This window comes from Ostrinia nubilalis, chromosome 17, assembly GCF_963855985.1.
Source record: "Ostrinia nubilalis chromosome 17, ilOstNubi1.1, whole genome shotgun sequence".
Taxonomy (NCBI): Eukaryota; Metazoa; Arthropoda; class Insecta; order Lepidoptera; family Crambidae; genus Ostrinia; species Ostrinia nubilalis.
In genome coordinates, this window is record NC_087104.1 from 612129 (window position 1) to 628385 (window position 16257).

Genomic DNA, 16257 nt, shown 5'->3' on the forward strand with positions numbered 1-16257 from the left:
TCCACAGATGGAATGTGCGGGCTCGCGCCCCTAGGAACTGCGCGTCCGCCGCGCGCAAATACAATTCATCACAGTTCTATTGGTATAGAACGGAATACTAATAAATACAATTAACATTGATTCACATTACCTAACAGCGCAGGGCCGGGCCTGCGCAGGCACTCGGGTGCTTACTGCTACATAACAAACAATAACATGCGGGCCGGGCTGCCACGCGCTGGCAAGAGAGACAGGACTTCATTCTGTCTATTTATATCCCAAAATAGGAAAATCAAAGACTTGCCTCTCTTCCCTGCCCGAGCAGCTCGGCCGTCCCCGACTCAGTGCCGACAACAATATAACAACAGCTCTACTGAAGCGAGTAGCATAGTACACGGTCGTCATCTTTCACACATCCGATACACTGAATATGAACAAAATAATACAGATTCACAAACAAACACTGGGGGGAGACTGAAATTTGTATCCGCGATGGAACAGTAATTTCCAAAGGCATCCGATCAGTATATACAAAAGAAATTCCTTCGAAATAAATTATAAGATTCGTAAAATAATTATCACATAAATTTTTCTTATATCTTCTGTTCTCTCGACATAACTTAACACATAATCTATCTATATGTACACGGTTCAGAGTTCAACAAGTCCATCAGTGCGGAGGCGGCGGCGGCGCGGCGGGCGCGGGCGCCTTCAGCAGCGACACGCGGCCCTGCGCCGCCACGGCCACCAGCTGCACGGCGCCGCGCTCCTCCGCGAACGGCGGCGCCTTGGCCCGCCGGTGCAGGCGCACCCACGCGCCGAAGCAGACTAGAATCGCCAGGAACACCGCCACCGTCGCGCCGCCCGCGATCGACGCCGTCTCCATCATCAGCTGCCGGCTCGTCAGCACGTACGAGTCGTCCAGGTCCTTGAACTCGCACCGCTGGCCCACGAACCCGCTCCGGCACTCGCAATTGTAGATGGGACTGTCCGATATCACCACTGTGAAACACACTCCGCCGTTCAGGCAGTAGTACTCCGAGTAGTCCGGCTCGCACTTGAACGTGGGGAAGGTGACGTTGAGCCGCGGCTGCGGCTGCGGCTGCGGCGGCGGGCGCTGCGGGCGCGCGGGCCGCGCCGGCCGCTTGGAGATGGAGCTGGAGCACGCGCCGGCCAGCGCCCAGGCCGCCGACACCACCGCCCACCAAACTACCAACGATTGCATTTTCCGCACGATCCGGAGGGTCGGCGCTCGCGGTACGTGCACGATTTTGACATTGGACGGTGACTTATACGAAATCCGAGAGGCGATGACATGACCGCTTTCGAATTTCGAACTGGAACCCTTTGCTCGTATCCGCGTCGGCGGTCCGCCCAGACATGTTTCCTGTGTTAACTTTTTTTTACGTCGACGATCACTCGCTCATGACGGAGGCGCGGTTTCTACAGGCGCTCGAGATATCTCATCGATCCCTCCGCGGGCATATCGAAAACAAAACACTGAACACGACTTAAAACTTTGAAGATTGTTCACAATTATTTACGGAGCACATACACACAATGTCCCGTTCGAAACGATACACACAAAATGGTGCTGAGCGAATCGCAATCACACTGCGCTCGGCGAGTTGTCTATGCGCGACTGACGGAGGGCGTCTACTACATCCGCCATCTGCCGACGAGAATGAATGTGGTAAACTCGCCTATTTGCGTCTGTGTGTGTTCGGTAAACCCGTACGTACGTATTTGGAAATACACTCGTATGCGTCATTTAGGCAGTAGTGTGAGTAAACCTTTTTTTTTCACATGGATTATCACCAAGGTATGTAGGCACGTATTTTTTCCATTCGCTCCCCGGGGACTTCTTGAAAAAGCCGCCGTACTAATTAGTGTAACTTAGCATTTACCATGCGTATTAAATTAATATTTACCTGTAATATTAATTTAATACGCATGGTAAATGCTAAGTTACTACTAAACTAAGATGCATTGAGAGATTTTGTGTAGGTGGATTTCGCTAATTCAACATAAAATCTCAATACAAGTTAAGTATTACTAAATATTGTTGCTTTTAATTAAGTAAACCTACGAATTAAGTATTTAAACTTAAAACAAAAAATTGGGTAGCTAAGTTAGACTTACCATTGTTGACTGGAATTATACTGGACAACGTGCTTTCTATATGTAAAAAAAACGTAAAAATTAAAAACTATTAACTATTCAACTGTTACTTCTACATTAACTTCTTCTCCGTTTCTTCGTATTTTCATGTTCGGGTGTCAAAAAAATTATAACAAGCAAGTTCAACTGATTTAAGTAATCCTATTCCGATGGCTTGTATGATTTTATTTATTAGACACATTTTTAAAGATGACTCACCAGAATTTAATAAGTTTATTTATATTTTTCAGGTTGTCGGAAATGTTGGTTAAGTTGGCCAAACTCGTGGCGGGTAAGTTTTAATCTAAATACTAGTAGGTAAGTAAAAAATACTCTTGACGTAGTAGGTAGGTAGTGTAATTATTCCAAAATGCTTTCATAGATGGGATAAGAATTTTTGTAACTTATCAAAAATATTGTTGACAAAATAACAAAACAACTAATATAATCCCCATCATTGTTGTATCCTAAAAACTTTTAAAAAAAATAGGTAGTGGGTTATTTAGTCTACTTTTTGAACTACCTGCTGTAACTGTAAATCAAGAAACTTTCAATGCACAATATTATTTAGGTATGTCATAGGATGCCAATGCAAGGAAAAGGTTAAGTTAATCATCATAGCAGTTCAGTCAATCAATTAACTTTAATCTACTCAAATAAATAATTTAAAATTTTGCTATTCCAAATCTTATTAAAGTGACATTAAAGCGTTTTATTTAGAGTGAAAGCGCAGTACTGCCAAATGTTGGTAACCACTGCCAAATGAAAGAATCGGGTCCCTTTATGTCCAAATCCCGAAACCCAGATGCGGAAATTAGACAAGGAAAAAAATATTAGTCTATGATATGATTTGCGGTCAGTCAGTCAGTTGTCAAAGTTGACATTTCGTCACGTCTTGTTTTTGGTGGTTGTGTTGTGATATTTTTGGTGTTTGTTTATAAAATAATAATAATTTATTTACTTTACATGTCTAAGCAGTTAAAAGTGAATTACTTCTATCTCTAAGCAACATGTCGGAGTCTTCAAAATCGAAATCTTCATTAAATTTAAACCCGTCGCCTACTTTGCAATATAAAGATCTTCATGAATACCTGAAAAGTCGAACTCCACAGTTTTTGGAAACACTATACAACTATCCTACAATTTGTTTGGCTGTATACCGGTAAAAATGGTTTTTATGAATATTTAAAAAGTTATAACATTTGAGGTTATGTTTTGCTAACTTCTATTCTTCTATGGTTGTTTGATGTTTTGTTCTCTTGTTCTATAGGGAACTGCCTGAACTTGCTCGGCACTTCGTAATACGCCTGCTATTCGTCGAACAGCCTGTGCCACAAGCGGTGGTAACATCGTGGGTATCTCAAACCTTTGCCAAGTAAGTGCATTTAATATTAGAAATGATCAGCTGAGTTGAGATAAAGAATTCAATACACTTTTTTTAATCAACACAATTCCAGGGAACAGAATAAAGCATGTGAGGCCTTATCTGAGCTGTCAGTATGGCAAGAGGCACCCATTCCCGGTGGAATGCCTGGGTGGATGCTGGCGCAGTCTTTCAAGAAAAATTTGAAGGTTTCTCTTTTGGGAGGGTAAGTGAAATTATACACATTGTCCTGAAAAAGTAACTGACAGCAGATTGTCTATTAGGATTGCCTATATAAAACCCCAAACGAACTCCCTATTATGGCTTGCATTATCTTAATAATAAAAATGAATCCTTATTTATTTACCTTGGTCATCGCATCACATGTTAAGTGCTGGACCGATTTCTTTTTTTTTTTTTTTTGTTGTGTTTATAACAAACAGTAAGGCTGGGTTGCACCATCTTACTTTAACTTTGACAAACGTCAAAAATCTGTCAAAATCCATACAAAAAACACCGGTTATCGTCAATATTACGGTCAGTTAGGTGGTGCAACTCAGCCTTATTGTCAGGAGGTTTCATATGTAAGAAGAAAAATTAAGAAACTTTCTGGGCTTGATAAATTAAAGAGAGTAATCTTTATGGCTGTATTAACTTTTCTAAAGACAGGATGTCTGTCAGGACAGCCAGTTTGTAATAAATGTGAGCAAACTTGATAGTCTTTCTCTTATGCTGGGTTCTTACTTTAACTTTAACAAATGTCAAGTCTGTCAAACTCCATACAAAAAGCACCGGTTACAGCTATAGTTACAGCAAACTTCATAAAAAAACCTAATCTAAAGTTAGGTGGTGCAACTCAGCCTGAGTAAGACGATTATCACACTGCACCGCGCTCCGCCGCGGTACGCGGGACGACAGATTTAATCATTGTATGCAAGTACCTCAGTTTGTATAGAAAACACGCGCGGCACAACACACTGACAACGCGTCTGCGCGCGGGATTTTTTATATGTAGCCACGCGGACCGCGGCGGAGCGCGGTGCAGTGTGATAATCGCCTTAACAAAATGGCAATGCCAGATTTTGTATGGGAGGTGGCGTCTTTTTTTTTTCGCGCGGCCATCGACTAAACTTTGTTTTTTGGTTACAAAATAGTGTAATAAACCAAACTTACTATCACATGTATACCTCTAAACTCAGTCTGAACTGAGTTACGAGCGTTAGAAGTTTGATGATTTTACATACTAGATTTGCTTTTTGCGCGCAAGTTTTGTAAGAAATTGCAACAAAATATTGCGCTATTTTTTTATTGCGCTGATTCTGCTCCACACTGATGTCTGGAGCCTATAATGGATGATATTGTTTGTTTACACATACAATGTCACTATTTTGTTGCAATTTCTTACAAAATTTGCGCGCAGAAAGCAAATCTAGTATGTAAAATCATCAAACTTCTAATGCTCGTAACTCAGTTCAGACTGAGTTTAGAGGTATACATGTCATAATAAGTTTGGTTTATTACACTATTTTGTATCCAAAAAACATGGTTTGGTCGATGGCCGCGCGAAAAAAAAAAGACGCCACCTTCCATACAAAATCTGGCATTGCCATTTGTTCGGTCCCCAGCGGTCGGCCGTGGAGCCTCTCGTCTTCCCTGGAGCCGGACGGCAAGGCGCGCGACGTGGCGTTCCTGGACGCGTACGCGCTGGAGCGGTGGGAGTGCGTGCTGCACTACATGGTGGGCAGCACGCAGACCGAGGGCATCAGCGCCGACGCCGTGCGCATCCTGCTGCACGCCGGCCTCATGACCAGGTGCGAGAATCAAAGTCAAAGTCAAAAAATCTTTATTTGTATAGACCAGCGGTTCCCGAATGGTGGTCCGCGGAACCCTGGGCGCCGCAAGGCCGCAAGGGTTCCGTAAAAAATATTATCCCACGTTTCGTGACCGACGTTGTTCGCTCGCACCGACTTGTTTACGCACAAGGGAGGGGCAGGGCGTGCGGGCGGAGTAGTACGGGGGTTCCGCTAGGAAAAGTATAATCAATTAGGGTACCTTGGGCAAAAAAAAAATGGGAAACCCTGGTATAGACTATTAAATAGTTCTTACAAATCATCAAATATTTTGCTCTTAAGGAGCCTCTACATGTCTCATAATCTTTTTACCCTAGGGGCCGTCCATATATTACGTCATTCTAAATTAGGGGGGGGGGGTTGGTCTGCTCTGCGGATGACGGTAAATGATAGATAGGGGGGGGGGGTGTTTCGAAATTGACGTCATTCTTATTTATTTATTTATAGTTTATTGTTCACGTACAAAAAGATTATTTCTAAAAAGAAATTTCTTCCAGCACACCTAGTAAGTGAGACTACAAATGTGAGAGGCGGCTAAGGCGCGTACAATACTAAAATAACTCATAATAAACATACATAATGCAACATAGATGTACACAAATACAGTAATAACTACAGATAAAATACTCTAACAATAATATTACATAATATACTAGCTGCCCGCCCCGGCTTCGCCCGTGGTACTTACATGTATTATACAGTGTGTCCGGGCATGTAGTGATCAAACTTTATGGGCCAAATCTAGGGACAATTTTATCGATAAAAATACTTCAAATTTGGGGCTTGACCCATTTATCGCAAAATTACAAGGATTTAAGTTTTTAATTTTTAGTTTTCACCTCTTCCTTCAAAAACAAGTGAAAGCGTGGGTAGCTTAACATTAATAAGCAAATATTTTATATCATGCGATAGCCAATAAAATTATCTATTAGCAAAAGTAGAAAACAGATACAAGTTTCATACATTTTAAGGGAGTAAGAATGGATTTAATTAGAAAAAAACATGACTTTTTTCACTTCTTTTTCAGTTATTTTCCAACACAAGAAAAACCAGGTCGTTAAGGTATGTTTTATTTGCTTTGTATTATTAGTATTTAAGCTATTCTACAAAACGAATGTAAATTTATTAGTCTACGTCTATTAGTTTCGACGTTTTTGTTGAACAAAGATACCCCTTCCCAACGGTTTCCATAGTAATCGGAATAGGTTGTGTGATTCTTTCAGGCAGTGCATTTTCGCTTGTCGCGTGCGCTATGGAAACCGCTGGGAAGGGGTATCTTTGTTCAACAATTACGTCGAAACTAATAGACGTAGACTAATACATTTACATTCGTTTTGTAGAATAGCTCAAATACTAATAATACAAAGCAAATAAAACATACCTTAACGACCTGGTTTTTCTTGTGTTGGAAAATGACTGAAAAAGAAGTGAAAAAAGTCATGTTTTTTTCTAATTAAATCCATTCTTACTCCATTAAAATGTATGAAACTTGTATCTGTTTTCTACTTCTGCTAATAGATAATTTTATTGGCTATCGCATGATATAAAATTTTTGCTTATTAGTGTTAAGCTACCCACGCTTTCACTTGTTTTTGAAGGAAGAGGTGAAAACTAAAAATTAAAAACTTAAATCCTCGTAATTTTGCGAGAAATGGGTCAAGCCCCAAATTTGAAGTATTTTCATCGATAAAATTGTCCATAGATTACGCCCTTAAAGTTTGATCACTACAAGCCCGGACACACTGTATATATAAACCTTCCTTAAGAATCACTCTATCTATTAAAAAAAACCGCATCAAAATCCGTTGCGTAGTTTTAAAGATCTAAGCATACATAGGAACAGATAGCGAAAGCGACTTTGTCTATACTTATAATAAATCTGTAGAGAGGTCAATTCTGTACATGAAATATATTTTCAAAATAACTATCAGGGGGTGATTAGTGATCGATACTGATGCCAAAAATGCAATCAGTAAAATTTTTGTCTGTCTGTCTGTCTGTCTGTCTGTCTGTATGTTCCTTATAGAAACAAAAACTACTTGACGGATTTTAACGAAACTTGGTACAATTATTCTTCGTACTCCTGGGCAGGTTATAGGATACTTAGGAATTCCCACGGGCACGGGAATTAGCGGGAAAATCCTTTTGTATGAAAAATCTAAACTGATTAAGTTAGACGCTTGAAATTTGGCATACCTGCATGCCAAATTTCCACCTTAGTAAACTTAAAGCTTAGTTACAACAGGATATTGCAAAATTCCCACGGGAACGGGAGTTAGCGGGAAGAAACATTTGTATGAAAAATCTAAACCGCTTAAGTTAGACGCTTGAAATTTGGCATGCAGGTACCTTAGTAAACTCAAAGCTTAGTTACAATAGGATATTGCAAAATTCCCACGGGAACGGGAGTTAGCGGGAAAAAACATTTGTATGAAAAAATCTAAACCGCGTAAGATAGATGAAGGGCGTAAAACGGGATCCACGCGTACGAAGTCGCGGGCGGCCGCTAGTTTTATACTATAAGTCGGGACAGGCACTCGACGTTGAGTGGGTTGAAGACGTAGATGAATCGAGCCAAAACGAATATCGGGAGGATACGGAGATATTACCCGTGATCCAGAATTTAAAAGAATGGGTGAAAACCTCTAATAATATATAATATTATTATTCCCTATTTTTAGGGTTCCGTAGCCAAATGGCAAAAAACGGAACCCTTATAGATTCGTCATGTCTGTCTGTCTGTCTGTCCGTCCGTCCGTCCGTCTGTCCGTCCGTATGTCACAGCCATAAGAGCTATACTGTTGAAACTTGGTAAGTAGATGTATTCTGTGATTTTGATGCAAAAATAAAAAAAAAAAAATATTGGGGGCTCCCCATACTTAGAACTGAAACTCAAAAAATTTTTTTTCATCAAACACATACGTGTGGGGTATCTATGGATAGGTCTTCAAAAATGATATCGAGGTTTCTAAGACATTTTTTTCTAAACCGAATAGTTTGCGTGACAGACGCTTCCAAAGTGGAAAAAAGTTCGTCTCCCCCCCCCCCCCCCCCGTAACTTCTAAAATAAGAAAATGAATCTAGTAAGTAGTTTTTTTTAATACCTCGTAAATCGTAAACCGCTTATTACCGCGTAATCTTTCATACTAATAACTTAAAAAATAATAATTTTAATTTCATAAATCAATGGTACGGAACCCTCGGTGCGTGAGTCCGACTCGCACTTGGCCGATTTTTTACTTTTATATTATATTATATCAATGATTATTGCCAAAGAAAAAATAATAAAAGGTGATTCTATAACCAAGTGTTTTAATCATATAATATAATATTTTTCTCAAATCTGCAATGTTTTAATTTTGTCAAACTGGAAATGACGTCAATTTTGGGAGAAGGGGGGGGGGGGGTCATTAAGAAATGACGATAGGATGATTGTAGGGGGGGGGTCTAAAATCTCAAAAAATCGATGACGTAATTTATGGACGGCCCCCTACCAGCGCTTCGAGACCAACATTTGGCAAGTGCTGAGAAGAGAGAGATTGGAACTTTATCTAACTCTGACAAATGACAATGAAATTAGGTCGTTTCCAACCAGTCACACCCAAACAAGGAACCCTGTTACCCGTTGGGAAAAAAAATCCTATCAAGTAACAGGGTCATGTCAACTCATTTGAGTGTGACTCGTTGGGAACAAGCGGAAATCAGTCTTATCAGTCTCTCTGGAGCCTTATCGACTTATCTTACTGGAACTTTATCGACTAACCTGATGACTTTTGAAACTTAAATGATTCTTACCTATGAATAACAGATTTAGATTGCGTTTTGACGTCTTTTTGCACTCGGAAATATCGTCATTTATACCCAATTTACAACTAAAATTGTTCAACGTATTTAGAACCAGTCGGTTAATTACGCCGTCGCCGATTAGACCCGCATTCTGTGACGAAGACTGTCTTTTGTCCCCTGATAAGACTAATTGAAAATCAAAGAACCTCTATTGGCTAAATTAATTTTATGTATTACTTAAATCGAGTTTGTTTACAGAGACGCTGAAGATAATTCCGCAGTGATAACACGCGCTGGGTTTCAATTTCTGCTATTAAGTACTCCAAAACAGGTGTGTTAAACTTATTGTCATCTCCTTTATTTATACAAGGCCAGTTCAAATAAAAAAAAATTACACTGATTTTCAATTTCTAAATAGTTACAGACTAAATTCGCGATTGAAGCTTTAAATGAGGGTTTTCGCGAATGAAAAATCCGCCAGATGGCAATACGTAGACGCGAGGTCCAAATGCTGCATGATTGGTTATTTTTGACATGACATTGACAGATATGTCAAAGTCCACCAATCACGCAGCAGTCAGACCCCACATCCACGTCCCGCCATCTTTCATCAGCGGATCTTTCATTCGCGAAAACCCTCATTAAGCCCACAGCTTCGCTCCAAGAACAAAAATAAGAGCAACGCATGCGTGTAATAGGTTGCTATATGCGTAGTGCGGGCGTGTATTTCCGAGCTTATAATTCCGTGTATTTAGCGTAGGCCCTTAACCTGAATGAACTAAACATTGATTGTGTTCATGTAAGTTGTAGCCAACTTGTCTCCGGTCTGTCCGCAGGTGTGGCTGTTCCTGCAGCACTATCTGCTGACGGCAGAGAAGCGCTCCATGAGCGCCGCCGAGTGCCTGGCCTTCCTATACCAGCTCAGCTTCAGCACTTTGGGAAAGGTAACTTATTTAATCTTTAATGCCAAATTAATTAGAACATAAGGCGAATTTAATGCCCCTTTAACTGGTATAGAGAAAAATATTTTTAATTAGTTTTGTACCTTATGTTTTCTCAATAAGGTTCAAAATATGGTGGCATCAATTCTGCCACTACCAGGTAAAGGTTTAAGGCCATAACTTATAAATCAAGCTAACTGCGCACCTGACTAGAATGCGACTCTCTCTCACTCACCCGGACACCTCCCTGTGTTTGCCCCGTCCGTACCAGAGCGTCGAAATGACGTCACGGCTGCCAGGTGCGCAGTTACCTCGATCGGGTTGTACTTTTTCTTAAATGGGTATAGTTTTTATTGGATTTTTAAAGAGTACATTGATTTTGGGAGGTATACTGTACATACAATAATTTGCTTTTTTCCAGGATTACAGTACAGAGGGAATGAGCAACAACATGTTAGTATTTTTGCAACACTTGAGAGAGTTCGGACTGGTTTACCAAAGAAAGGTAAGTGTCTATTATAATATGACGAATATAAAAATAAAATAAATTTATCATCATCAGTTTATGATGGATCACCTATTTAATAATAAATCAATGTAATTCAAACCTGAAATTAATACTATTTGTATGTTGCTAGGATATGTTGCATTTTCTCTTATAAAGGGAGATTACAAAACCATTCACGTTACTGTCAAAATGGGGTACATTTCTACGACACGTGTGAGTGTCAGTAGCGTGAGCCACTTTTAGTAATATAATGATCAATATGCTTTTGCGTACTATATGCCCTGCCCATTGCCACTTCAGCTAATCCGTCGAGTGATATGAAAAATCGTTGGAGAGGTCCACTGCTGATCATAAGCCAGCAGTGGACATTCTGTGGCTGAAATGACTCATAACACATGCCCCCATAACAAAGGTCTCCATCCTAATCTAAAGCCTGGTCCGTGAGCACGTAGAATTTTGTCCAATGACCCCAAGCTATCCATCCTTATCGCTCGCGCGTAATTATATTGCTGTCGCGACTGTGCGACGGGCGCCCGCAGTGAGTGTGCGAGTGCGACAGCAACATAATTACGCGCGAGCGATAAGGATGGGTAGCTTGGGGTCATTGGACAAAATTCTCACGGACCAGGCTTTAGAATGTACTACTATTAAAGCCTTGATCACACGTACCGAGTAATCGGGCGGGCGAGACAGTGCTCTCGGCCGAGTACTCGGTGCGTATGTACATAGCGCCGAGTGATCGGCCGAGCAAAGCGGCGAGACAGTAGCTCGACTCCCGTTCTACTTACTAGGCCGAGTGTCCACCCTCCCGCACTATCTCGCTCGCTCTCTCGGCAGGTCTGAACGTGCACTGTCTTGCCACTCGCCACCAGATTAGAGAAAAAAAAAAGTCTCAATAGAACTGAACTGACTGTGCTAATTTCAAAACACGTGTGAACAGCTACTCGCTTACATAATTGTCTCGACCGAGTAAACATTTTACTGTCTCGCCCGTTTTCTCGGTACGTGTGATCAAGGCTGAACGATGAATGTGCTTGCAGCGCAAAGCCGGTCGCTTCTACCCGACGCGGCTGGCGCTGAATATCGCGCGCGTTCGCGATACGGGCGCGGCGCCGGCGGGACGCGCGGGGTACCTCGTGGCGGAGACCAACTACCGCGTGTACGCCTACACGCAGTCCAACCTGCAGGTGGCGCTCCTCGGGCTCTTCACCGAGCTCGTCTACAGGTGACGTGACGTTTGCCCGAACTGTTTTTCAATGGGACGACGTACCAAAACGTCAATGACAACAAATCGCAGAGTTGCGATCCTATCGAGTAATCTATACTTCTATACTAATATTTTATTAGTGCACTAAAGTAACTCTCCGTCTGTCTGTCTTGCTTTCAAGCATTTACCACTGAAGCGATTTTGATGACATTTGGCATAAAGATAGTTTGGAGTCCCGGGAAAGGACATAGGATAGTTGTTATCCCGGTTTTTGAAACAGGGACGCGCGCGATAAAGTTTTTCTGTGACAGACAAAATTCCACGCGAAGCCGCATGCGGAAAGCTAGTCGTTCTATAAAAATGACCCTTGTGAATACGGATTTAGAACTGTTTTTCAATGGGACGACTTCTGAACGTCGGCGAGATCTTGACTGTCAAAATACGTGAATTAGGTCACAGGGCGTAAGTCCATCCTGTAACGGCTTCCATAAAAAAGTCATAAAAAACTCATTTTATTTTTCAAGTAGACTTTGACAAGCACTTTTACACGTCCCAGTATTAACACTGTCCACTGCTACGGGACCATGAATGGGCCAGTGCTGAAAAAAAGCAGCGCAAGAAACTCAAGTCATTATTGCCAGCTTCTTTTTCAGAATATCTATTAACTACATTAAAATGTTTGTCCTATGGTTAGTTAATAATGTTATACAACTTTTATCAAAACCTCGTGCACATCTCTTACCTAACCGATGTCCATTGCAGGTTTCCGAATCTCGTGGTGGGCGTATTGACTCGTGAGTCGGTTCGGACGGCGCTTCGCGGCGGCATCACGGCCGACCAGCTCATACACTACCTCGAGCAACACTCGCACCCGCAGGTAACAAAGACTGGCTTCCAACAAAGTGGAGGGATGTGTTTGAATAACCAATCGGACTTCGTTATTTCTACATCGTCTCTTCTCCAAGCTATGGTTAGGATATTTGCTTTGGTAATTCAAACACATCTCTCTCCATCATCGGTTCGGTAGAAATCGGGCCTCAAGTGGACTCGCTACCACTACCTAATGCCCTATCTGAGCAGAACAAATGACTGTCTCCATCTCTCGTTCCTACCGCTGCAACTAATAGTCAGGATCTACAGCTTGACTGCAAAAAAAAATCTAAATGGTGAAGGCCAAGTTTGTCCTGGGGAAAAGTCCAGTAGTACGAGCTCTATCAGTGTGTACAGACGACGACACGTCAAGATAAAAATTATGACGGGCGATTTTGCAACAAAAATTAATAGATTTGCTATAGTCTGCAGGGCTACTCCGAAAAACATCTGAAGTTTCGAATATTGCCATCTCTCATTTATTATGTAGTTTCGGGTTTACCTGTTACCGTCGCTCATGCAAAGCGAAATGCCAGCATGAGCGACGGTAACAGGTAAACCCGAAACTACATAATAAACAGCATTTCGGAGTAGCCCTGCTGTACTTTTATTGTGCAGATGCTGCAGAGCTATCTTTAGGCCGGAAACCGAGGTGTAGCAAAGCAGAGAAGTGTTTTGAACAACCAATCATTATGTCAATCCTTCATCATCATCATTTCAGCCATAGGACGTCCACTGCTGAACATAGGCCTCCCCCAATGTTTTCCATGTTGATGGATTGGTAGCGACCTGCGTCCAGCGTTTCCCTGCTAAAGTCCGATCGCCGAGCACATAGAATTTCGTCCAATGACCCCAAGCTACCCATCCTTATCGCTGTCGCGACTGCGAGGGGCGGCCGCAATGAGTGTGCGAGCGCGACAGCAATATTATTACGCGCAGCGATAAGCACGGGTAGCTTGGGGTCATTGAACGAAATTCTATTTGCTAGGCGACCGGACTTTATCGGTCGTCGTATGTCAATCAGATTAATAAAATTGACAAAATGAAATCTGATCGGTTATTCAAAACATTTCTCCGCTCCGCCTTAATGGAAACCGGACCTTATCAGACAGTCTTCATCATTCGTTCTCAGATGCTGCAGACGGAAACAGGCGGCATCCGCAGCAGCGGCGTACTGCCGCCCACCGTGGTGGACCAGGTGCGGCTGTGGGAGACCGAGCGCAACCGCTTCAGCTACACCGACGGCGTCATCTACAACCAGTTCCTGTCCAGTGTAAGCACTAATCAATAATTGATTAATTTAATCCCCAACTTGTAAAACCCCCTAATTTGTGCAACCCCACCTTCCACCACCACGACCATACCATATCACCTGAAACTTCTCGTATGAAGTGCACTGCACCTCTCCAACATGTAAAATCCCCTTAGTTTTGCAACCCCACTCTCCAATCACATTTTCCTCCCCCAATGATTTCCAGATTGACCGGTTTAAAGTGGCCTGCATCCAGCGCCTTCCTGCAACCTTCCTTTGTAAAGTCTTTTTTCAATAAATTGCATGTAAAAGCATTCATCATCATGTCTGCCATAATATGACATCTACTGCTGTACATAGGCCTCCCCAATGCTTTCCACGTTGCCCGGTTGGTGGGTTACCTTTATGATATCGTCGGTCCACCTTGTGGGCGGACGTCTCACGCTGTGTTTTCCGGTACGCGACCTTCACTCCAGAACCTTGCCGCCCCATCGGTGGTCAGTTCTGCGTACTATGTGCCCTGCCCGTTGCCACTTCAGCTTGCTAATCACTCCGTCGGGCTATGTCAGCGACTTCAGTTCGTTTACGGATCTCCTCATTTCAGCGTGGCTACTCCGAAAAACGTTATCTGAAGTTTCGAATGTTGCCATCCCTCTCACGCAAAGCGAGATGCTAGCACGAGCGACGGTGACAGATAGACCCGAAACTACGTAAACAGCGTTTCGTAGTAGCCCTGCTGATTCGATCTCGTAAAGAAACATCAAGCATAATAATAATAATATCCTTGGACATTTTACACTGCGCTTCTAGTCCCAAACTAAGCAAAGCTTGTACTATGGGTACTAGACAACGGATAAAACATACTTAAATACTTTTTTTTTGTAAATACATACATATTATACATAGAAAACACCCAGTCCAATACAAACAAATATGTTCATGCACACAAATGTTTGTACTGTGCGGGAATCGAACCCGCAACCTCCGGAATAGTAGTCCGTTTCGAACCACTACACCAAACGGCTGACAAAGCATGACTTGTCCCTTCTTGTCCCCAGGCGGACTTCGTGGTGCTGCGGGACTACGCCAAGAGCGCGGGAGTACTAACGTGGGAGGGCGAGCGCACGCGCACCATGGTCGTGACGCGCGCGGGACACGACGACGTCAAGAAGTTCTGGAAGCGATACTCCAAGAGCTCGTAGGCGAATGTAGTAAACATTACTTACTGTTGACTTCCACTTAGGCCTCAGCCTCGAATTTAGCGGGCAGCGGGGCGGCGGCGGTAGCGGCGCGGGAGCGGCAGGATCTTATGCGTAAAATCAAATGGACCGGTTCTCGAAAACAGCGGCGCGGGAGCGGGCAACGAGCGGGCAGCGCACTCCTTCTTTTGCCCACAATAAATCGAGCGTTAGGAATAAATTTGAATCGAAATAAAATTGTCGCCGTTGTTCAGACATTTCGTTTGCGAATAAAAACAAATATCTCGACAACACAACCCCGAACACAACACTTCGCCGCTAAAGCGCCGCGCGAGCTGCCCGCTTGTTTCGAGAACGGGTCTGCGTTGCCCGCCCCGCTCCCGCGCCGCTGCCCACTAAATTCGAAGCTGAGGCCTTAGGCCCGCCATACACGGACAGCTCGAGCAGTTAGTCAGTGATCAACATACACGGACCATTCTTGTAGTCAAGAGTCAACAGCTTGAAGCTGCCAGTGATAACTGCTCGAGCAGTTGGTATTGACTGCTCAACAAATCACAAGCGCGCCGTGGAATGAAGAAAGTGGGCGGAGGTAACTGCGCGAGAGCTGTCGACAGCTCGAGCAGTCAATGTATGGCTGGCGACTGCTTGACCGCACGATGAAAATTCACCGTGCTGTCGACCGCCCGAATCAGTTGCAACTGCTCGAGCGGTTCGTGTATGTGCGTCCATAGAACTCTGCAGTTCACTGTGCAGTCGCAGCTTGAAGCTGTCGACCCTGACTGCTTCAAGCGGTCCGTGTATTGCCTTAGTTACATCCACGAAGACGCGCCCCACTAATTTTTGGTCGAGGGAAGCGGGTGCGGGGAGTTTGATCCGAGCAATCCGAGCGACATTATTGCAGTGTGCGTGTGCACTCATGGATAATATTGCGTGTACAATTAACACTCGAAACATTAGCGGAAGAATGGTGGGGCGCATCTTCGTGGATGAAGCGATCTATACTTATTTTTAAGACCTGTAAGTAGGCACGAGTTTGGGAGCGGAATAGGCATCGAGCCGAGCGTAAAACTGCAGACTCCAGCTACGGGTCGCAGAAGTGGGAACGAATGGCGGGAATAGTCCCTACTAAGACTCCCCGCAAA

At 43.1% G+C, this 16257-nt stretch overlaps 1 protein-coding gene across 1 annotated transcript; it reads left to right on the plus strand.

Annotated features, from left to right (window-relative positions):
* The first annotated feature begins 1309 nt into the window (after positions 1 to 1309).
* Positions 1310 to 15917, plus strand: LOC135079795 (general transcription factor IIH subunit 4). Its single transcript, XM_063974399.1, is given in 12 exon segments — positions 1310 to 1739; positions 3125 to 3301; positions 3410 to 3514; positions 3597 to 3728; positions 5128 to 5313; positions 9397 to 9469; positions 9975 to 10082; positions 10501 to 10584; positions 11628 to 11812; positions 12557 to 12671; positions 13797 to 13937; positions 14975 to 15917. Coding segments are annotated over 12 exon segments (1830 nt in total). The 5' UTR covers positions 1310 to 1359; the 3' UTR covers positions 15119 to 15917.
* Positions 15918 to 16257: the final 340 nt, after the last annotated feature.